Source organism: Belonocnema kinseyi, chromosome 6, assembly GCF_010883055.1.
Source record: "Belonocnema kinseyi isolate 2016_QV_RU_SX_M_011 chromosome 6, B_treatae_v1, whole genome shotgun sequence".
Lineage (NCBI taxonomy): Eukaryota > Metazoa > Arthropoda > Insecta > Hymenoptera > Cynipidae > Belonocnema > Belonocnema kinseyi.
This window is the reverse complement of record NC_046662.1, coordinates 93,256,715-93,282,079: the sequence shown is the minus strand read 5'-3', so window position 1 is coordinate 93,282,079 and position 25,365 is coordinate 93,256,715. Positions and strand designations below refer to the sequence as shown.

Sequence of the window (25,365 nt, the reverse complement as noted above, 5' to 3'; positions counted from 1 at the left end):
TTTAGGTGCGAAAAATGAATGTGATTATGCACTATTTTTTATAGTTATTAAAATTTTTAAACTTTATAAATACTCGAAATTCGTAAAAGAGCATATTAGTGATAAAAACAGGCGCAAGAAATAAATCTACATACTTTTTTTATATTTGTTATATTTCATTTACTTGAAAATTCGTTTAAAAAGATTCCGAATCTACGAAGTACTAATGCATATATGTAATATAATTATTATACACGTAATAATATAAATATAACATGTAAAACATACATTGAAAATTCCTTAAAAGCAATAAAATTGGTGTTCTTATTTCTCTGTTTTTATTCCTTGAATTAAAATCCACAAGTAATATATCAGAATATCTTATTATATTATTGGAACATTCGTGGGACATTTTACTATAGAATTGGGATATTTTGTGAATATTGAGTTAGAATATCGTCAGCACATCCTGCCACGATATCCTCCGGAGCAGAAATCTCGATATCTCTGGGATATGCCAAAGGTATCATGTAATATACTATTGAAAATACTATTTATACTATTAAAAATAGTGATACTATTTAAAAAATAAGTTTTTACGTAATTTTATGTTATAGCCTTAGAAATGGTGCGATTAAAACAACAAGAAGTACTGAAAAAGATTAATTTCTTACATCTTGAATAGTTTCAAATTTTTTACGTATTTAGTGTGAAAAATGGAAATTCATATATAACACAAGTAGTAAAATTTTTAAAGCGTGTAAGACCCACGCAAATCTTTTTTCGCAACATTCCCATTCAAACGCCAAAACAAAAGGCAAATAATAAAAAAAGGATGATTTTCGATGTGTATTAAAAAAGCATATAAGTTCATTAAGCAAGGGTAATTTGTTCAATTTTTAACTTTCTCTTCAAATTTTATGTTAATAAACAATTTCAATTTAAGTATATGGGCCAGTATATATCAGGAATATAAAGAACTGCATATGGTTGTTTGATTTTAGGTGAACTTTGCGAAATTATAGTCTTGTATAAGGAAAATTTGGGGTCTAAAGGATTTTTGAACATTTTTAAAATTACGGGAGTTACGCTGTGTTAAATTTCGGCAACAAATTTTTTTAAATATCTATATATCTGAAACCCTTAAGCAAATTTTAATAAAAAATGTAGGTGTTATAGATAAAAGTGCATATACGCTTTTAATTAAAAATTCAAAAGATTTTTTTTTAACATTGAACAAAAAAATGTCCAAAAAATTTTGAATTCAGTTTTTCGTCAAGAAGGGAAAGAATGGTTTCTTTCTTGTTCAGACATTTCGATTCCTTATAATTTCACCTTCAATTTAAAAAAAATTGATAATTTCTCTTCTAGATCACGAGATTCTGTAATTTTAGTTGGACTGCGCTGCCACCGCGCTGCTCTTCCAGTGTCGCATAGTGGGGAAGGAGCACATTTTTTGAGAAAACCGCCTAACACGTATCATTTATTTAACGAATTTCAAATTCATGAAAACCTGACATAAATCGACATAATAACTAACTTAAAAGTATTCGCATTCGGTTAAATTGACAAAAAAATTTTTTTTAATGTTATAAAGAAACTGATTAAAACGAAATTTTATTTTTAGTTATTTGCAATGATTAGCCACTTAAAATCCATAGCTTTTGTATTAAATACTACAGATACCAACATGCGATTACAATTAGTGAAAAACTCCGAATTTTAACAATTATATAAACAATTTTTGTAAACCAATACACATTTCGACCTTTTTTTCATGATTTTGTTGCAGCCAAATAATTCTGTTTGGTTAAAAAGGATATTCACGTGACTCAAAACAAAACAGGCAATAGGATGATAATTTTGTTTCAAGACGACTTTTTCTCTGAGTGTTCATAATAAATATAAGCATTAATGTTCCTAAACCATTTTTGTTAAGAAATACACATTGCGATCATTTTTTTCATTAATTTACTAATTTTCCTTGTACGAAAAGAACTAGTACTGTCTTGCCAAAAGCCATGGCTGTCATGTTTTTTATATTGTCAAAAGCTATGAATTATAATTATAAGATTTTGTAACAAAAAATTGTTTATTTTAATGTAGAAATATCTTCTATTTAAAGCATATATGTAATTTTATCTATACCGCCTACAATGTTCATTAAAATTCGTTTAAGGCTTTCAGAAATGTAGATATTTAAAAAAAATGTGACGCCAAAATTCACGATGGCGTAACTCTCATAATTTTGAAAATTTTCAAAAATCCTTTGGACACCAAATGTCTCTTATATAACACTATCATTTCTCAAAGTGTAACTAAAATCGAACAAACACTTGCCTATCCTGATATTCTTGACATATACTGACCCATATGTATTCCAAAAATATTTGCTCTTAAAATTAAGGAGCTAAAATAAATGCATGGATTTGTACAGCCAGAAAAGATGCATTCTGTGTTTACATTAAGAACTCAAGGTTGGTGATGACTCTAAAACATACGTACATTCTGATAACTTTCCTCATTTATAAACAATCGTTTATTGCAATAAATATTAATAATCAATAGTTTTTATTAACATAGATGCAGCTTTCTCTTATGAATCTAATGATGCCAAAAACTCATTTTTCATATAAATGTAACTTATGTTGTTTTTTTTAGTTTAAATGGTAGTTCTATAGTTTGATCTAACTCGATTAACAAAAAATTTCAAGGAGTCTACAGGAATATATTTTTGACATATATTTCAAGAACTTTTGATATCTTGAATAGTTTTTAGAATTTTACTTATGTAGCATGAAAAATAAATTGCATTGAATAAGTATCGAATAAGATTGGCGAACCCCGACACCTTTTCAATTTTTAATTTCAATTAAAAAATGCAATCCAAATTAAAATTGAATAATGGTAGTATTAAGTTAAATCAAAGAATAAATCTATTTAACTTCTTTAAATAACTTTTACCAAAAATTACTCAAACATTAATTTAATTTTTATTCATTAAATTAATCATTTGCGAAAATAAAATAATTAGCAGCACATATCATATTAAACACAATTTAAAAAACATGAAATCCTACCAAAAATATCTGCGATGCAAAAAGTCTGCCCAGTACAACTATATGAATTTTGAAATCAAAGTTTTCAGAGTAATTCGAAAAAGAAATATTCGAAATAAAATATATCAGGAACTGTTTTATAAAGTATCCTGTAGAATTTTCTAAAATAAATATTAAAATATATTTTCGAGTATTCGATAAATCGGCTAAAGTATATCATACAATCAGTCTCCCATTCCTTTCAATCCAGTCTAGGGGGTTGTCTTCAAATAGCCTTGGACTGAATTTGGCAGGCTCTAAACGTAAACATTCAGGGTGCCTGAATTGTTTCCAATTAAAAGACATGCTATTGCGTAATACACTTGACTGTGGATCTTCCTAAACGACTGTCGCAACCGTCTCTCCCCCTGCCCCCACAGAAATTGCGTGAGCTAGCAGTTCTCAGAATTACTAAAGGTACCTACCACCCCCGCATTGCCCCATATACTTTTACTATCTGCTAGGGAAACCAAAGAATTTGTGTGCAAATTTTTGTGCTGATTGGTCAAAAATAGTAAATTTGCATGAGCATCATACGTTTTAGGCCACTTGATTTTATATATTAAATGTACTTTAAAGAAAAAATGTTTTTGTAGTTTTATTATTAATAATACATTTTTATAAATAGTTAATAGTAATTAATACGCGACACAGGTTTCTGATAACATTAAAGGCATATTCAATTTTGATTCATAATAATCGTTCTTTCAAAGATGTATCTGAATTTGTTACAAACTTTCCAGTTAATTTGCAGTTGCCTTGTAATTTCGAAACTAAATACAATTTAGTTTGATTATAAGCTAGTAACTAAAGCTAAAACCTTTGAAGAGAGTTAATCTGCTATGCAGAACTACTCAAACAGTTAAGTTAATAAATATACGAACTTTTCATTGAAGCACGTAGTAGTACATCGACGAGTCATTACTGCATTTCCAATTAACGAAAAGGGAGGATCACACTAGGTGTATTCGAAGAAGATAATTTTAGATCATTTGCTAAATAACAGAAAGATCCCATTTGGATTTACTTCCGATTAGGAGAGTGGAGAGAGATGATAAAAGGGGATGAGATACAGAAGAGATGAGCCGAGGAGAACACTGATAAGAGAGGAACCTGATAGTCTACGGTGAATGACGTGGCGGTAATTTGATTAGTCTAAACTAACATTCGATGCACATGATTATCGAGCTATTTTTAAAGCTAATCCACTGAACGCTAAAGGCTTCTTGGCGAAACGCGAGCGACGTTTATTTATTCATTTTTTATTTTATTAACAGCTGAAGCCATCAGAGAAACATTATATCTAGAGAAGGGTACGCGGAAGAAAATATAGCTACTAACGATATTTATGCTTGATCTGGCCACAACTGTTGATAGAAACGAATCAACGATATGGGCAAAATTTCTAAAATAGTGATTTGTAGAATCATTTATTTTAACTCTTAACTTTTAACTTTAAAAAAAATCATGGATAATCTTTTCTAATTGTTAAAACAAAAATATTAGAAAAGGAGAACCTATACTCTTCGGAGTCTTGTTTGAATTCATACCCCTCCCAGCAATAGGTCGTTACCACAATTGGAATATGCTTAAGTAATAAAATACGCATCTCAGCCGTTCTAGAGAAAAAGGGCTCTTGAAAAATTCCAATACAATGCATGGACCGCGATGCGAGAGTTCTTGAACTTCCTGTTAGATCAGGCGATTGCAGTCAGAGTTTGTAACTGGACAGTCCGCGCTCCATTCCTACTGCCAGCACTTTTGCTTCTTTTTTTATTCCATTTTGTTTGTTGCAACTGACTATAAAATTAATAAAATCAAGGCAAAATATTCATTTTTAATCATTTGGTTATACAGAAAATTTTTTTTTTCGGCCTTTAACACTTCCGAACCTAATGTATCAATAGTAATTCATTGCCTTGACATCCTTGAAAAATGCCGATTCATAGTACTATGAAAATCGTAGTGAAACTTGGAAAAAATTTGATTTTCATGGTAAATGAAAATGGTAAATAAAGATGAAAATTTCATACATCTCTCTACGATACTTTAGATCGGGGTCAATGCTTGAACAAAATTATTTATCTGCATAGACGAAAGATTCCTTTCCCGCCTCCCAGAAAAAGTTTCGCACGCACAAAACAAAGATGAAGCATAAAATGTGTGTTTTGGCTAAAACTACTTATGTGAAGATTATTTTTTGAAATTTTCAATTGTTCTCGAGAAAATAAACACATGTTTAATTTAATGAACAAAATGTTGGAAATAAATATTCCAGCTTAAATGAAATAAATTCAATAGTAAACTTCAATAAAAAGAATTACAGTAAAAAGACATTCGCAAAAATGCCAGCAGCAGGAAATAAGCGCGGAATTTCCGGATTTTTTGTATGCGACATTTCAGGGAAAAAACAGACAAAAACGGGAGATTCTTAGATTCAACTATTGAGGTGGCAAATCACTTTAAAACAAGGGCAAGGAGCGTCCTTTATCGAGAAAAGTGTATGAATTTGTTTCAAGGGTTGTTTAAAAACCTCTAGAAGATTTAAGCATATTTTCCGAAAACGGAAACCGCGAAAGATTTTTTTATTTAGCTTTCAAGGTGAGAAATCGCTTCAAAATAAGAGCAGGTAATGTTGCCCACCAGAACAAGTGTTCTTACTTACATCAAGGGATGTTTTAATGTTCCTTAAAAATTAATGAAAAATAAAAATAACGAGAGACTTTTTGATTTAACTAATGGGACTGGAAATCATTTTAGAATAAACAGGAAAAACATCTTCTGCCAAAAAAACTCCTGAATTTATTTTGAGGACTGTTTTGATATCTTCGAGATAGCTTAAAATAACCCCTAAAATAAATGCAAACACTTCTTCTCATAGGAGATTCTGTATGTATAAATTCATAAATCTCTCAAGATAATGCGTACACAACTTTTTTATGGGTCTGATCTACAAAATACATTTTACTAATAAAAGAATTTTTCTATATTAAAAAACATGTAAAAATTAAAAATTTGGCAGCTGTTGAACTTTCTTGAAGGATAAATTTCGTAATCATTTAAATATTAAATGGTTCCTTTTTAATTAAATCTTAAAAGTATAAAATGCATCTGTGAAAGTCTTGTAGGGAACCTGATTAAACTGGAATAGCTTTAGATAATGATAATGCTAGATATTCTCGTATTTTCATGAATATTGATTATGTTATTTTAAGACGAACCAGGTTTTTAAAAATTTAATTAAAGATTACTTGTACTTTTCCAATTAGCCTTGATCACCTTTTTCTTTATTTAAATTCTAACTTCCAGAAAATCCTTTCTCTATTGGATATATCAATCAACGTTGATATTAGATTTTATTTAAACTAATGTTTAAATTGAATAATTAAATAAGTAAGTTTATTTAATGAACAAGATCGCAAAATCTAAAAAGTTAAAAAAAAGCATCCGCCTTACTCAAACAGAAAAAAATGGAGAAGTTGCAAAAGGGAATAGATTAGTCGTCCTGAAAATTCGGGAAAACTATCAAGCCTTGTAAAAAATACTTAATTACTTATCCCGAATTTCGGGATGACGAGATACTTTGTAATAAAGCAATAATTTATTCACGTATAATTCGGTTAATTATAAATGAATAAAAAGTCGTAAGCGGCTTAAGCGCAGAAAGGGCCTTTTAGAGAAACCAGTTGTCATAAACTTCTCAAGGATCCTGTGAATAGCAATAGGGTATTGGAAGATCAAAGCTGCAGACCTTGAGCGATCCTTCGTAAAAATCTCTAGTAGTCACCTTGGACTCAAGAAAAGGACAGAATCCCGGTGAATAAAGGAAACCTCAAATTACAAGACTTTATTTTCTACAAAAAAACTCCGAGTTTCTTAGTCTTGAGAAAGGTATTGAGGAAAATAGTCAATAACAATAGTTGAAACCTTCGACTATTTTTCTTATTTTCTTTACATACATATTTCTATACATAAAACATACAATTACCTGATAGGCTAGATCTTGAGATACTAGGCACTTTCCTTTTGCAATGCGATCCAAATAACCAGGATCCTTCCAACCAAGTTGAGGTGCCAATGAAATTGCTAAAGATACCACCCATACAGCTACGACCAGGATGCCAATCCTTCTCGGATTTCTTGCCTAGAAGCAAAAAGATTCTTCTCGTATACTTGCCAACCAATCAAACAATTAATTAATGTTTCATCAATCGAATTAAATCTTAATTGCACCTAAAAAGAAAACAATTTCGGTCAAAATACAAATGTTTTAAATCTTCCTATTCTTACGAAAACTACTTAGAAGGGCAAAAACGTAATCGAAAAGTTAAAATAACTTTTTTAGCTTGAGGTTGAGTGATGTCAACTCCTAGCAAGTCAAGTTACATTTGTAGCAAGCCACATTGCGGCATCTCTCATCCATACAAATTTTAAGTCCACTAAAAATTGGTAAAATTTCGACAAGTCACATTACGGCAGCTCATAATTCGAAAAATTTAGGGTTTGAACTATAGCAAACTCCGGAAAGTCAGACTTACGGCTAAACACATTAGCGGCCAGTCATATTGTGAAATCTTTCATTCGGAAAAATTTAAAGTCCAGAAAAAATTGATAAAAGTCACAGCGGGATTAGTCACAAAAAGAATATTGTACACACCCTTACTTGTTTCCAAAATCGTTGGGAAGACGTGTATAAGGACAAAGATCTAATCAACAAGAAAATCATTCATGTTACCCCACTACTTTTTGCTCATTTTTGTGTGAACTAATACTTTTTCCGAATGAGAGATGACACAGTGACTTACCACGAATGCCAATTTACCCAATGTGATTTACCAAAATGTTACTTGCTGCAATGTCAATTGTCAGAGTTTGGCATAATCCGAACTCGAAATATGAAGACCACAAACAATTGAAAAAAGGCAAAAGTTGTGGCTAAGCAAATTCACAGAATCTCTCATTCGGGGCAATTTAAAGTGCACAAAAAGCTATTTTTTGATCATTCTTTTATACTGCATTTTTCCGAATCTGAGAGGTCGCAATATGACTTGCCGCAAATGTGACTCACCGTACTTTTGCCAATTTTCCTTGGAAATTACAATTTTTCGAATGAGCGATGCCGCATTGTAATTTTTCACAAATATAACTTGCCCTAAATGTACTTTATCGCAATGACACTTACCCCAAACGTGACTTACCACAAATGTGACTTGCTGCAAAGTGAAATGCCGCCAATCTCAATTGCCGCAATTGTGACTTACCACAAATGATCCTAGTGTTACTTCACAATTTTTCGATCCGTACGTTAGTAATTCAAGGAATGGACCTTTAAGATTTTCTAACCCACCACTCGATAGAGTATCAACTTTTGACTCTTTTTGAATTGCAATTTAAATGTTAATTTCACATTTCACGATCGCCAAATATGAAATCCACGGTGAAACGAATGAAACTGAATTATTTATGAAAGAGTGCCTTCGTCTGTTAAACAGAAATCGAAAAAGCGGAAAAAAAGCCAATTTGAGTTTCTTCAAGTAATGCCTCAACTTCATGTATCTTTCACAGAGTGCTTCTTACAAATCGAATACGTGGCTATATTTTAAAAAAGATTCTAAGTAGGATACTGAAAAATCGTATTTTAAAAAGTCTCTGTAAACTTAAAATTAAGTCATTTTCTGTGAATATTTAGCATTTGCTTCAGATATAACTTAAATTTTCATATTTTACAAAGTAAGTATTGTACTTTGAGTGATCAATTACATTATTGTTACTCATGTCAAGAATGTGTTATCTATGAAAAAATAAAAAAGGATGGGATCAATCTTTAAAGATATAACAAATTATTTCATACATTTATGCAAAATGTAAGTTAAAAGCTAAAAGTCTTTTTAATGAAACTAAAAGTAAACTATTAAAAATAACTCATTCAATAAATGTAGAAAATACTCCTACCCAAAACTTTTTTACCTATTTTTTCCTAGAGTGAAACTAAGTTATTCTCTCGCATGATAATAAGAAGGTATTAGTTTTAGCCCAAAATGACTATCGCGGATTTCTTTAAGTCTCCATGTTTCGGGACCTCCTTAATAAAAAATAAAATAAAACAGGTTTTAAAATGGCGTCTGTATGCCGTTCTTGCGCTTTGGCTCTCGTTTTTACAAACCAAAATAATAGTCAAGCATATAAAGTATATAAAGTATATAGACTAGGGGAAAGGGTTTGGTTGTGAGCACCCTTTTGTTTTTGACTCATAAATTTTGACCAAGTGCATATTATTCGGACATATGGATATCTACACTCAGAAAAACGTTTGTTTGAATCAAACAACAAATTTTATTTGAATTCATATAATGGAATCAAATACATTTTTTGCTTCAATTTAAAAAAGGTTCATTTAATTTGAAGAAATGGAAACTCTTTGCCATATTGATTGAAACAATTCATTTGTTTAGTACAATTTGTTTGATTCAAATAAAAAATTGACTCTTATTAAACAATGTATTTGTTTAAAATCTGTTTATTCGAATTCATAAAAAATATGTATTTGATTCAACCAAAAAATACAGTATAAAGAAGTACTACAAAGTGCCGCTAGACATGCTAAAGCGCTGCCGGCGGCTCCTAAGGGACTAACCTAGAATCTAAATTAATTGATCATGTGATTTATTTGATTGCATTTGTATTTTTTCAGTTTTGTATTATTCTAAAGGTTCTAATTTACTATAAAAATATATATTAATTGGAAAATGAACGCAATATCTCTAGTTTAGGAGCTGCTTGAAGGTTAGGGTTTTTACCGTGGATATAATTAAAGATTTCGGATGTGAGTCTTTTTCAATACTAACCTCCTTTCTTTATAATGATGATTTATGAAATCAATCATGTTCTTTTATATTATAATTATCACTGTGTACTTAAAAGCAGGAACACTTATATATACATTCAATTCAAATGTCTAACTCTGGTTCATTTCTCATTACTCTAATTTATGATTGTTCAATACAGAAATGAGAAGCACAGAGTTAAAAATTAACCAGAATTAAGCATTCGGGTTGAATGAGTGTTTCTGCTTTTACATATACAATGATATTTATGATTAACAATAAACATATTATCGAGATCCTACATTATTTTGATAAGGAACGCTTAATTTTGAGGTTAAGTGTAAAAAAAAGATTTACGTTACTTGAACAAAATCTTTAATTAATTTAAAAAATATATATTCAATGTAAACAATAACTTTACTCATTTTAAACAAGATATTTATTTAAACAACCCAAAACATTTATTTCAATCAAACAAATAATATCAAACAAACATTTGTTTCGCCCCATATTAAATAAATCATGTGTTTGATTCGAAACAAATTTCTTTGATTTGAACAAACATTTTTCTGAGTGTATGGAAAGCTAGAGACCTTAGGGAAATATGAAGAAAAACCACCACGAATATGAAAGAAATGAATATTTATTTATCTTGAAAGCCTGAATTGACATTATTCTTCGTCTGAAGTACAATGCTGGCATGTGAAGTAGCTGGCGGGCATGTCAGCACGCTTTAGATGGATGAGCCGATTGCATTCGATGCTCACAACCGAATTTGGCAGCCATCTTCAGAAGTAGTGAAAAAAATGTTTGGTGTCAACATATTGGTTGCAATCGATAATGAATCACGAAGCATAATAAATTTACTGAATGAATGTGGATTGCACTCACCTTCTCGATTGATTCACTTCGATTTATAACACTATTAAAAAGTTTTAAACAATTTTTTCTATTTTTTTCAAGCACAGCAATATAATTTTGTTAACATCACAAAGCAGAGGCGTCTGTTCGCTTGGATATTTGGCACAAGAAGAACGTGCTGTCATAATATACGAACGATATTCATCAGAGAAACCGCATCTGCTTTCTGTCAAAAAGAAATATGCGAAGGAGGTGATCACAACCGAACCATGCTCACAACCGAACCTCTTCCTCTATATAATATATTAAAAGATCAAAAATAATATAAAATCAAGAATTCCATCTTGCGATCAAACTATGCAAGATACAAAAAAAGATAAAAAGACCAAAAATGTGCCCCAAAAACATTCAAAGCATTACAAATAACATGAACATTAAACATTAAAAATAATTTTAAACAAATTTTGAACAAATGACACAAGCTATGAAAAAAATAAAACCTACAAATTTGTGCATCCAAACAAGATCTTTAGAATTGTTCTAAATCAATTTTTTATAAGATCCGTGGTTCTTGCTTTAACCATAAAAAATAAAATAAAAAATTTAATTTGTTGCAAAAATGGCACAAGGTATGAAAAAAAATTATCAAAAAAAAATTCTTCGGCCAAAAATGATCAACAAATGTGTTATTAATACTTTTTTGTAGGTCGCATAGTTTTTATTTTAATCGCACAAAATTACATTTAAAAATTTAATTTACAGGCAAACGACACAGGCTGAAAAAATGTGACAAAATTACTTAACATTAAATGAAAGTAAAGTTAATTTGGTGTAAGTTAAAAAAACGTGTCCTAGCCCTAATAGGTCACGAGATATGACCTTGAAAAGTTCACTCATTCTGTATGGAGGCACCTGAGTGTACCATGAAGTAGAAATACGGTCGTATTTCGAAAACTTTGTCTCAAACAAGTGTATATTATTCATTTAGAATGTATAATGCATCTTTGACCATTAATAAATAATTAATTGTTTATAACAGCAGCTTATTATTACCACTTATGATTACTTTTTGGCCTTCGTTTTAGTATTTTCATGACAAAAAAGCGATTGTAATTAATATGTTTTATTAATAGTTGTTTGTAATAAAATCTCTACATAACCACTGCTGAATACTTTTTGAGTACTTTTGTGACAACTAAGTAATTATAATTGATTAAAAATGTGATATATATTTCTTTTCAGTAAATAAATAGTATTTGAAAAATTGTTTATGACCTTCTGGATACCACCTGGGTCATTTTTGACCCGAAGCGATTCTAAAAATGAAGTTTCTGAAAAGGGAAACATCGAAGGGGCGGAGCAAATATCCTGATAATTGGGGAAAAGTTCGGTCAATTTGAAGGGCTTAGGGCCGTTCTCAGTTCTACGCTGGTTTTCATACAGGAAGGGCGGAAAGTGGACATCGAGTCATTTCTGAAGTATGGTGTTCTGAATAAGTTAAAAAGTAAACAAAAAATGATAGTGAATTTTTCCATATAATATTGTTTCTTCAATTTATTTGAAAATTATTTAGTGAAAAAAAAATATTGATTGGAAAATAAGACTCCAGCCCTACTGAAAATTCCTATATAGTTTCCTATATAGGAACCTACAACGGAAAGATCCAGAAAAAGGCGGATTTTTCTATGTATCATAACACGAAACCTTTAGAAGATAACGGATTATTTTTTAAACAAAATTTTCTTATAGTTCTGCCCTCTTTCTTTTTTCTGTTGAACATTTTGCTCTAAATTTTAATAGGAATTATCCGTCCACGCAAATGTAACTTTTGGAACTGTTTTCAACCAAAAAAAAAACCAAGTTGGCAATTGATCTGTTCTAGCATTTCTGATATATCAGAAGAGAAACTTTAACGGAACTTTCTCATTAAAAACACTGGAAGTAGGATTTTTCGGGAACCAAACTACCAGGTGCCTGGACTAGTCAAATTTCGAGGGTCATAACTTTAAACCTGCTAAGGCTAAAACATTTTAACATTCTCACATGGACATAGGAAACAAGGGACTCGGCATGCCATTGCGGGGGTGATGCAATGAGGAGGAAGCTCCGCCGCCTTTTGATGTCCCGCGACAAACATGGCAGCGCCCACATGTTTATATTTTCATGCACAGTTTGTCGGCAAAAATGCTCGTGCCCATAATCAAATGGCACATCGTAAGATGGCGGCTCTCCCCACTCATGGAATTCTCCCACCTCCCGTGGATTCAAGCCCGCTCGCCCAAGTTAGGATGGCATGCCTAGTCCCGTGTTTCTTATGTCCATGCATTCTCATCATAATGAGAATGTACTAATTTTATGTGAAAATTGACTATCGCGAATTTCTTTGAATATCCAATCAAATCGACTTCCATTTATCTGGAGAAAAATTTTGTTTCAGGTGTACAGAACTACGCAGCTTCTTAGAAAAACTAAAAAGTACTATTTTTCCGCGAAAAAACAAAAAAGGACAAGCATTGTCAATCCACATATCAAAACCTATAGTATTGCTTTTGCGCAATTGCAGAATAGGGGCGTCACTAGTTTTTTGGCTGGAAAAACAGTTTTTCCGACAACAAACGATTAGAATGTTCAAATGATCGTTAAATGAAGCGATTTGATCAGGCAGCAGTTTAAAATTATTGTTGATTTTGTTATTGTATTGGAATGACCATATTTAGCGCATCGTTTAGGTGCTTTTAAACATCTAAACAGCAAGAAACACCCCCTTGACAGGTCACAAAAATAACTTGGACAAAACCCTACCCTTTCCCAATGTTTTGTGCGGGGGTGCGAAAGCACCCATATGACTAGTAAAAAGAATAATGTTGGTCAAATCCCCCTACCTATTTCCAACTTATTTGAGGCACCATAATAACAAAAGTAACAATAATTTCAAATTTTTGCCTTGTCAAATCGCTTCATGTATCATTCAACGACAGATTCCAATAATTTGTTTCCAAACAAAAAAAAATTTTAATTCAAAATAGAGGTGACAGTTGACGCCCCTATTCTGCAATATAACCTAGCTTTTTTATCTGTTGAATGCATACTACGTAATATGCACTCGGAAATAACTCAAAACGTAACAAACCAATTCGAAATTGCAAAATTATTCTGCAAATTTACATAATTTGTGAACAAAATGACTCAAGCAGATATGTTTTGTTTGACCAAAAAAATCTGATTCCTTCCGAAAAATAAATTACAAAAGTGTGGCGGTGTAATTAAATAAACTGAAATATATACCTCGACCGTGTAACCTAGTAGAATTTATAAAAGGCATATATATATATATATATATAAAATATATATATATATATATTTCTACAAAAGTGTCATTTTCTCAAAAAGAAAAAATTTCAAAACGAATCTTCAGCTATTTCAATTTTTTCCTGCATTTGATATTAATAAAAAAATGCGTTTTTAACATAGTACATATTTTTAAACATGCGCGCATTTTTCACAAGATGTTTAAATTGGGATTTCCATAAGCTAAAATGAATGAATAATATCTTATGAGTGTAGAATCAAGGAAGGTTGTTTCTTCTTTTTAAATTCTCAGGCTTACTATCTTCTTAATTAAAAATATATATAGTGAGTGTTTTACAAAAGACAAAGCGGACTTTGTTTGAAAAATTCGAAACTTTATTACGAAATTCTAAGTCATGATACTCTTTTATTTTTAATCAATGTCAGTTCTTTTTCCAATACTGAAATAAGATCCTGACCATTTGGAATATAACAGCTCATAACTCAAACAGTTCAAAGGAAATATATTATCTCATTTATTATCCTTATAATAAAGTATTGCGAAATATCACAGGAAAATTGAAGTTATGAAATCTATATGATTAATGTTTCTTTTGCTATTCTACTCAGCTTTATTTTAAGCTTCTGTTTGATGCTTGGTTATCTGCTTTTGCCTTTTCCACAGTAAAAACTCTTCATTTATATTATTTTTGATAATCAAAAATACAAATTATTATTTAATAATATAATGTATTTATTATCTGATAATATTTAAAATAAACTGCTTTGAAATGTATCTGAAACTACCACCACACTAAATATTTTGTAAAAAAATATATAAATCTTTAGTGAAAAAAGTATCAATAGAACGAACAATAATTACACGAAAATACATATCTTCATGGTAATTTCAGTAACAAAAAGCACCAGCATCTGGAAGAAACGTACAAAATTATATATTTTGTAACATAGACGCAAATTATATAGATAATTAAATTAAACACTGACATCTTTAGGTCAATAACACCGGCACACAAAAAAGTGGTCTGTCCGACTGACTACACTAGCATATCTATATGTTTCTGGGGTCGCTGAATTCGAATACGTTGTCCAAATAATCAAGTTGACTCGTATTTCTTTGAAAAACGAAAAAACAGACGTAAAATCGATAAAAACAGCGATTTTTCAGGTATATTTTTGCAAAAAAGAAATATTTTCTCGCCTGGTGAACTTAACCAACATATTTGTATGTCTTTTGAGTCGCTAAATTCAAATCTGAGTCCCAAATAACCAATTTGGCTCATACTTTTTCGAAAATTGCAAAAATAGACGTAAAATTGGCGAATACAGCGATTTTCCTTGTATACTTTTGCAAAAAAAAAAAAATTTCATGTCCGGTGGTCTAAAACACCATATACTGATGTTTTTGTTGTCGCTGAATCCGAATCCAGGGTCAAAATAACCCAGTTGGCTCATATTTGTTCGAAAAATGCAAAAACAGAGGTAAAATCGACGAAAACAGCGGTTCTTCGTGCATATTTTTGCAAAAAAATATATATCTTCATCCCCGGTAGACTTATCCAGCATATTCTTATGTTTCTGGGGTCACCGATTCTGAAACCAGAGTAAAAATACCCCAGTTGGCTTATATTTTATCGAAAAATGCAAAATTAGACATAAGATCGACGAAAGACGAAAACCTTTAAATCTTTACCTTCCTCCACTGGGATTGTCCTTCACTGTAGATTCCCTTTGCGTCTCACGATTCAGGGGTTTTAATTTGCGTAAGTCTTCTTGCATGGCAAAAGTAGGATTTTTTGTAAATAAGTTTTATTTACTTTTAGCGTTACCCAGTGTTGAGCACTTGGTTTGAGCTCTTAGATGTAACGATAAACAAGGGTTAAGGAAATGAAGATAGTTCACACGTAAGTTTAAATGTGATATTTTAATCTGAGAGAGGAGCGTAAGAGGTTTACAGTAACCAGGATTGAATCGTAATGTCGCAGGTCAGTTACAGATAGCGTTGAGTGTAGGAGGGAGACTCACAATCTTGAGGGTGGGGGCGAAAGCCCAGGGTCCGTAGGCGTGTTCAGATTCGTTGGTTCCGAAAAGAAGCGAAACTTCTCGAAGATGATTTTACAAAAGATTATACAGCTGTGTACTTTAGAAATATCAAGGTTGACCTAAATGAGACGAGCCTGAAGGGCCTAAACTGAAAGCGCACGTACCTCGCTTTGTTGAGGGATTAGGACTCGGTCCTCGATATTTTCGATATTTCCATCTGGAGAGCAATAACGGGTAATAATAATAAATTTCAAAATGCTAGAGTTGAGTGCAATGAAGATTATTTTAAATCCTAAGGGGCTCGAAGAAATCACGTTTAAAACAGACATAAAACTTTATAAACCTGAAAATTGCGCAGCAACACCCAGGAACAACAACGTGGACGTAGTAAATTCTGTTCCCTTTGGGGTGCTTTATTACCGTGAGTCCCCTTGCCTTTCACGCTTATATGGTTCTGTTATTTTTTATTTTTCTTTATATGTCTTGCATCTAACCCTTTTGTCCTCAAAAGACCTACGTGGTGGGTTTCGCTTTCGTTTAGTACCTTCATTGACTTGATCTCGTTTTAAACTGTAACAGTATTCAGCCATCATGTTGATATCCCAACATCCCTGATATCGCCTCTCCATCTATTTTATATCCTGGTGGAAACGTTCGCCTTGCTTTATGAATTTGAAGCCACATTATTTTCATTCGCATATAAATAAGCTTCCAGACAACCTGAGAGACTTTAATGAAGAGCAAGGCGAACGTTTCCACCAGGATATAAAAGAGATGGACAGGCGATATCAGGGATGTTGGGATATTAACATGATGGCTGACTACTGTTGGATTATAAAATGAGATCAAGTCAATCAAGGTACCAAACGAAAGCGAAACCCACTACGTACGTCTTTTGAGGACAAAAGGGTTCGATATAGGCGTGAGAGGCAAGGGGTCTCACGGTAATAAAGTACCCCAAAGGGAACAGAATTTACTGCGTCCACGTCGTTGTTCCTGGGTAACGCTAAAAGTAAATAAAACTTATTTACAAAAAATCCTACTATTGCCATGCAAGGAGACTAACGCAAATTATGGTAAAAACCCCGAAACGTGAGACGCAAAGGGAATCTACAGTGAACGACAATCCCAGTCGAGGAAGGTAAAGGTTTAAAGGTTTTCGTCGATCTTATGTCTAATTTTATGTTTTTCGATCAAATATGAGTCAACTGGGTTATTTAAATCCCGAATTAAGAATCAGGGACCCCAAGAACATAAGTATATGCTGGATAAGTCTACCGGGGATGAAGATATATTTTTTTTGCAAAAATATGCACGAAAAACCGCTGTTTTCGTCGATTTTACCTCTATTTTTGCATTTTTCGATTAAATGTGAGCCAACTAGGTTATTTGAACACCGGATTCGAATTCAGCGGCCCCAAAAATATACAGATATGCTAGTGTAGTTTGTCGGACAGACCACTTTTTTTGTGTGCCAGTGTAATTTGTTACGAATTCTTTCTCTCTTTTACACAAACTAGTTTTACCGAGTCGGAATAAACAGTGTCTCCCCTGGTGGGCAGGATAAAAAATACACTTAAGGCGAGAGATTTTTAATCCAAAATAATACATACTAATTTTCTAAGTTCTATTTAATATAAAAAATGATGTTGAGTAACAACATAAAAATTGTATTATAATATATTATATTATAGAGTAAGAAAACGAAATAATGTTTAACGTTTAATTCAATTCGTATAAAAAATGGTTTAAAAATTGCATTTAATCTATTGTTTCATTATTAAACTATTATTTTAATTATGTTACTTTAAAGAAACATTAGAAATATTTTCTCAAGATCCGCTATAATACAATTTAGTTAGAAAAGGTTAACTTATTATAATAATAATAGATTTATTTGCCGTAAATATTATATGAAAAAAATTTTATTTTTTGTTTTCATTAAAATACTGTTAGTTTTAGAAAAATGATAGGTCTTTCAAGTATAAAAATCCCTTTGTTCCAAAAATATTTTTAGACGAGTTTTACTTTGTGTAATATTCTTAAAGATTTTTATTTTTGGAAAAAAGTTTAAGATAAGAGTTATTCCTTTCAATAAAATAAAACTTTTTTGTAGGACAAAAATTTTTTATTTACATGACATTTCAGTAGCCTATGCTCCACTGAACTAGCAGGATTTTTCGTAGAATTTTTCAAACATTGTGCAGAAAAGCTGTGAGCATGTAAAGCAGGGTAGAACGAAACGGCAGTTTTGCCCAAGTCGGGCAGTTGCAAATTGGAATGGGCAGTTCTAAAAGTCAATATGGGTAGCTGTAACATTTTTCTTCTATTGACATTACAAAATTATACACATAAAATTAAAAATGCGAAGGAAATTGATATTATTGTTATTAATAAATCGCATCTAAATTGATCTAAAAATACTCAAACATAACGAGATTTCACAGCAACTAATATTTTTTTATGCTTGTTCGTATAGTTTCTTATTTTATATTTTTTTAAAGTATTAAAGCCTTTCAAAAATTTCGTAAATTAAAGATTATTGATATTAATTTCCGAATACGAATTATAAAAATAATAGTTTTTTATGTATTTGTATATTGTCAGATTGGAGAGTTCTACATTTTTCTTAGGGTATATATGCCCTAAGAAAAATTTTGAAATTATGCAGAAATTGCCCAACTTATTCCCGAGTTCCGATCCGTGCCCGATCGGATTTTCCACATGTGGCCGCAAGGGGGCAGATGGTGTGGCTCGCGTCAGAACCACGTCGGGTCGTATTAGGTTAGACAAGATTATGTCAAGTTTTCTGTTATCGTTGTGATATTGTTTTTCTTTCATTGAACTTAGAATACCAAAAGCAAATAGTAGATTGCGAGTTCGGAATCATAGAATTGTTGTTTTAATTCGCTAGAATCAACATCAAAATTCATTTTTAGCTTCTAAAACTTTCCAACAATGTATTCGAGAAAGCGTCGTCATTTTGAGCGCATTTACTATTTATGTGAATAAAAAAATAAATTCAAGCTTTTTAAAATTTTATATTTTGATGTTGAGATTGTGAAAATAGAGATTGCCTTATACCAAATGTATGAATTTTCGAATTAATAACATTAAATATTAAATTCTTTTTATATTTTCTCGAACATAACCTCACTTTTTAAATCTCACTCGACGTGTTCCGTGTTCATTAGTCAAACAAAAATAATTTCAAAAGAATATTAGGAAGATTTAAGGTTATTTATAATTGGAATTCATTTGTGAATGTGCGTGTGTAATAGCTCTAAATTTGATCATTATTATAGAATTGAAAATATAAAGGGCCATTTCTGGGCCAGATCGGCCCCATATTTCGGATACCCAGATCTAGGCCCTGTCGGGTAGGGAGTTTCATTTACGGTCTGGCACTAGACAGATTACTCTATCGGGCCCACATTTTTCCCGATCGGGGCCCGATAGGCGTCCCACCAAAATTTCTGCCCGGGCACCCTGATACAAAGCATTTATTTTGTAGCTGGTGACACATATTATCTAGGTGGTCCTATTTTAGGGAGTCTGTCGGTAAATTTGTATTTAATTTCGGTATCAGCTGACCAGCACGGCGTCGATATTGCGAAATCAATATTTATCGAATAATACTGAATAATTACATTATAATTTGCCTACGCTTTTTTGTAAGACTTAGTGATAATTTTGGCGATATCAAGAGTGTATCAATTAAAATTCGAAAATACCGTAACAACACTTAAAGGATACATTCTGTTCCAGCTCCACTGTCCTTCGCTATCGGTGAACTACTTCCAATTTGCCTTTATTGTTGTAAGATTTTCGAGGTGGCGCTGGATGTTAACGTCTATTTTTTACGTGTCGTAACTAGCTAAAGTTTTTTTTTGACGACTACTGTGAAGAAGACGTGCGTGTAATGCGTGACACAAAGTGATTTTCGAGAGCGCTCGTGACCTAAATCGAAAACTTCTGACTCGCTGCATTTGCAGAGTTTCAGAGAATAAAAATAAATCCTGTCACGCGCAATCCTATGTTGCAGATTCTATGGAATTTTACTTATCCTGACGAAGCTTAGTACTTTCAAATTGATAAGAGACCACTTTTTCAAACATGAAAATTTAATAAAGAAGATAACTGATTAGGATTTGAAAAAATTATATTCTCAAGATTACTAAGAATACGCAGCAACTTTAATGTAAATTCCACTTTTGGAATCTAACAAAGATGTTTACAAATTTAAAAAAAAAGAATAATTTGATATTGAGTTATATTAATTATAAGATAAAGATATATTGCATTGCTCATATTTGTAATGTGGGCGAGGGAACCCGTGAGGGCCACCCTGATGCTTTAACTATAAAGCCTATTGTGCCACACCCGTGTTCATTACTTGAAATCGACCAGCGACCACCGAATGCTAGCCCCCTCGAAATGGAGTCTGTTCGTAAGGAGATGACTTTTTTCTGATTCTTATCAAAGTCGACTGGTGACCGCCAAGGCTAGTCCTCTCGATATGGAGGTCATTCGCTGGAAAGTAATTAGCCTCTTTTGAGGGAACCTACAGTTTAAGGTGGGTTCCAAACCACTATAAATAGATGAATATTTTGATTAAGAAAATAATTATGATCAATTATATTTGAAAATGAAAAGAAATTCACTCGAAAAACTATTTAAGACAACATTCACCTGTTAATATTTAGACAGTAACTCTCAGCCCATAAAATCCTTCCTTTCCTTCACTACTTCATACAATAATTCGGGAAGAATTTTGAACTTTCTGAGAATCTAAAATAAAAAAGCAATACAAATAAAAACTTTCAGAGACATAAAAAGAGTTATGAACTATGAATCCTCCATATCAAAAGTATCTATATTAAGACCGGAAGCGTTGACGCTTTCAGTAAATGTCGCAATATTGCGTTTTTCTCTTTCCTTTCAAAGCATTCCGTTTCTGACAATACATATTCTCAAAGAAAAATATGTTATTTTTCCTTTTTGTTTTTGTTGTTTTTTATTTCGTAATATTATATTTTGTATTCTAAAGATTATAAGACATCGAGCTTTGACCCAATTGGGAAAGAAGTAAAAAAAGCTTTTGCGCAGTAGAAACACTCAACGGCGCCCGTCGCTTCTCGTTCCTTTATCCTGCTTTGCAATACTCTCACCTCTCTCTGCCCCAACAAGTAAAAAACTTAATGAGTCATTAATTATCAAATTATTATATTATTGTATCAAAGTTGAGAGTATCATGGGAATTTCTTTATAATTTGTAGTGACTAAAAATCTTTGAAAATCAAAATAATATTAAGGAAAAGAAAGTGCTGAGTACCGAACGACGGGGCTAAAGCGGCTTTCTCTGTAAAAGGGAAGAGGGAATTTATGTCGCACTGTATCCCTTTCCCAGCTTTAAGTTGTTTCTTTTACAAAAATAATCAGAATTATTATATTCGTAAACTTACGATTAATAAGTCTTTTACATTCGTGTGTCGACTTTGAATTATTTTTATAAAAAAGGTTTTCTTTTTAAAACAGATATTTCTTTAAATATTATAAATGAGCACAAATTTCTTATTCGTCAGTAAAAGTGTATATCGATTGATGTTGCCTCGGATCAAGGAATCTTTTCCATTCTTCCATTAATTATGAATTATGTTAATAGAAAACGTTTTACTATAAAACCCCAGGTTTTCAAATATTATGTATTACCATAAGTTCCTTAAGCTACAATAAAATGTATCAATATCATAGGTCAATCGATTCGTTTCCTATTCTTTCATTCACTTTAAATGATGAGAATGAGACAATTTTTACTATAACAATCGATTTTTGATATAATACAAATGACATTAACTTCCTTACTCTTCCATAAAGTCTATTTATATTATAGGTCGATCAATTCTTCTCGGACCCAGGAATCTTTTATATACTTGCATCAACTTCGAATTATGTTAATAAAAATATCTTACTATGAACAACTGATTTTGAAACTATTGCAAGATTCTACAATAAAGAATAAATATTTTTTTAAATCCTTCGGTCAGTTGGAAGATATTAGTAACGAAAATAAGCCCTCGAAGTTTTATCAATTTATTTGAAATAATTTTCAAGTTATTGTGTTCACAAAAAATGCACACAGCTACAAATTCTTACAAGCGGCCACACATACATACACATACGCACATATCCGGAAAATTACCTAAAGCATTGTATTAAAAATTTCCTAATGGAGGAATGTTTAATTAAATAAATAAAAAAAATTTAAAAATTGTTTTTCATTCGAAAGCTTCCTCTCTGAGAAAGCAAAAGATAGGGGAAAATGCGATCTTCGGATCCTCTTCCTTTTTTTCTGTCGTTTTTTTTATTTCGACTTGAGATAAATTTCTCGGTAATCGCGATGGCCTCAACAATCGTCAAAATTGTCCGAGTTTAAATATAGGACCTACTTTGACGCTTCAAGTGGAAGTATTGTCCCTACTTTGTGGCTTTTTATGCTACTAGCTCCTACGTAGCCTCTCCTAAAGATATTTTCATTCTATTTTGCTTCTGTATAAGCTTCAGCCCTTACATTGAAGATCTTGCCTCTATATTCTTGAGTTTTACTTATGTCTCCTTCTGAGCTCTATATTCTCCGTAGAATTTTTAAATTTTCTCTTAACGCTCTTAAATTTTAACGCACAAAATATGTGGCGTCGTTACCTCAACTCCTGCGCCCTCGTGACTGATACTTTGTTGTTTTCTCTAAAATTCCATTATCACAGTTCATGAAAGAAGCAGTTACATTGGTTGTAAATAATAAATATTCAAGTTATAACATCGAAATGGGTTCAAGAGGAAAGAATTCTGCCCTAATCTGGTGGCTGTAAGCAAAAGGAAAAATGCAAACCAGCGCTCAGATTTTAAAGATAGTTATAAAGAACACAGGTCAACCCCCCCCCCCCCCCAAGAAAAGTCATCAAACACACGAAAAGAAACGTCAAAAGAAAAAGGTTAGAAAGATACAAATCCTTTGTATTGAGTTATTTCTGTACCACAAAAAATAACTTCAAATTAGTTGCCACAGATTCTGAAGAAATAGGTTTTCCTTTCACGCAATTTTCTTTTGAATTGAAGAATCACGAAATTGAATGATCTTTTTTATTGGGATTTTTCTGTTGCATAGAAAATAACTCCAAATTAGTTACCACAGATTCTGAAGCAATAGATTTTCCTTTTACTGCATTTTCTTTTGAATTGAAGAATCACGAAATTGAATGATTTCAGTTTGAAAATTTAGAAAGTAGGGCATTGTGAAAACCTTAAAAACTGAATATTAAAAGATTAGATCATTGGAAATTATTTATACTCAAAAGCGTTAAAAATAAAATAATTAAAAATGGCAGAATTTTGAATTTAAACAATTATAAATTTAAAGCGATCAAAATTTGACAATTTTATATTGAAAACTAAACTTCCTTCAAAATCTAGGAAATGATAGCGAACATGCTAACGCACGTCCCCACACACTTTTGTTGTGTTTTTTTTATAAAAAAAATTTTGATATTGCCAAGAACGTGCGAGTATGTTTCGAGGTTATGTGTGTTACAATTCACCCGAGCGTTACTTCCATACTACACAATATTTTTGGCCGAAAACGTTGGACTTGCAAATAAACAAAATAACTAATCTCCCGGAACTAACCTTGTTTGCAGACAATCAAAAAAGTTTAGTTTATAAATAACTTCCAGATTACCTGAAAGGCAGATATGAAAAATAACGTAACCTCAAAATAATGCATATGCATAAAATTGGTATTTAGCACAATAATTTTTTTTGTTATTATCCCTCAAAAAAGAGTCCGAGGACGTCCGTTATGATATTTTATGACATCTCCGAATTCAGATTTTAAAATTTTTCATTTTTGTGGGAAAAAAGCCGGGGAAACTGTAGGGATCACATGCCCTTAAGGAAAATCACAGAAAAAAGTTTAATGTAGGAAAAAAAGTTTTCTGTGCATCTGTCGACCTAGAAAAAGCTTTTGACAAGTTAGAGAGAAGTAAACTTTGGGAAGTCCTGAAAGAGTATGGAGTCAATGGATGGCTCCTACAAGCTATAAAAACAATATATACGGGTAGCAAAGCGAGTGTAAGGGTGAATGGAAAATTGAGTGACTGTTTCGATATTATTCAAGGAGTTAGACAAGGATGCGTTATGTCTTTATGGTAATTTATATTATATATGGACAAGTGTTTAAGAATGGCTTTCTTCGACGAAGAGGGTGTGGATCTAGAAACAGTAAGGGTACGTGGATTAGCGTTCGCAGATGATAAGGTTGTTATGGCAGAGTCAATTGAAGACTTACAAAGAATGTTGAATAAACTAGATGCAAGCATGAAGAGCATGGGCCTCAAAATTAACGCAAATAAAGCAAGAACTATGGTGTTCGAAGGAAATAGTGAGAAAACACTATGCAATATTTTATTAAATGATGAGAGAATTGAACAAGTTGATAAGTTCGTATACCTTGGCAGCTTATTTACTAGGGACGGGGGCATAGATGAGGAATTAAATAGATGCATAAACGAAAGTAAGAAGGTTATTAGTAGAGCAGGTCCCTTATCAGAAGTAAAAATATATCAAATGAAGCTAAAATGGCAATAGATAATTCTATATTTGTGCGGAATATACTATACGACAGCGAGACATGGACCTATCAAATAAAAGAAAAGAGTAAAATTAACGCAATTCACATGAGATTCATGCGCATAATATGCGGGAAAACTCTGATGGACAAAGTAAGGAACGAGATAATTCTATAAGAATATCGTTCAGAAGAGACTCTAGTAGACACATAGGAAAGAAATCGGTCAAGATGGTTCGGGCATGTTGAGAGAATGCCAAATGAACGACTAACGAAGCAAGTGTATCAAGATAAATAAATGGCAGCGTGCCCAGAGGTAGACCGCGAAAAGAATGGTTAGAATGTGTGAATGAGACCCTAGTTAGAAGAAACATAAGAAGTCACAGAAACACGAGAGCCTGCATAAAAAATTACATGGACATAAAAGAAGCTAGAGAAGTATGCCAGGACAGGAAAGTATGGCGGCAAATAGTTCATGAAAAGAGTGTCAGTAGAGTGTATGAAGCCTGAAACAAAAGACCTTGGCCACTAATCGACCCAAGTGGGCAACCTTACATAACGACTTTGTGTGGATCTTCACTTAGGGTGATTGCTACAGAGATTGATGGGAAATGGCTTAATGGTGTAA

At 32.0% G+C, this 25,365-nt stretch overlaps 1 protein-coding gene across 1 annotated transcript in view; it reads right to left on the bottom strand.

The window, feature by feature from the left end:
• The window catches only part of LOC117175065 (5-hydroxytryptamine receptor-like), a 207,883-nt gene that overhangs the window by 29,746 nt on the left and 152,772 nt on the right, over positions 1-25,365 (bottom strand). Inside the window, exon 5 of the mRNA XM_033364608.1 lies at positions 7,066-7,221. Coding sequence (XP_033220499.1) covers positions 7,066-7,221 — 156 coding nt within the window. The remainder of the gene's footprint in view (positions 1-7,065; positions 7,222-25,365) is intronic.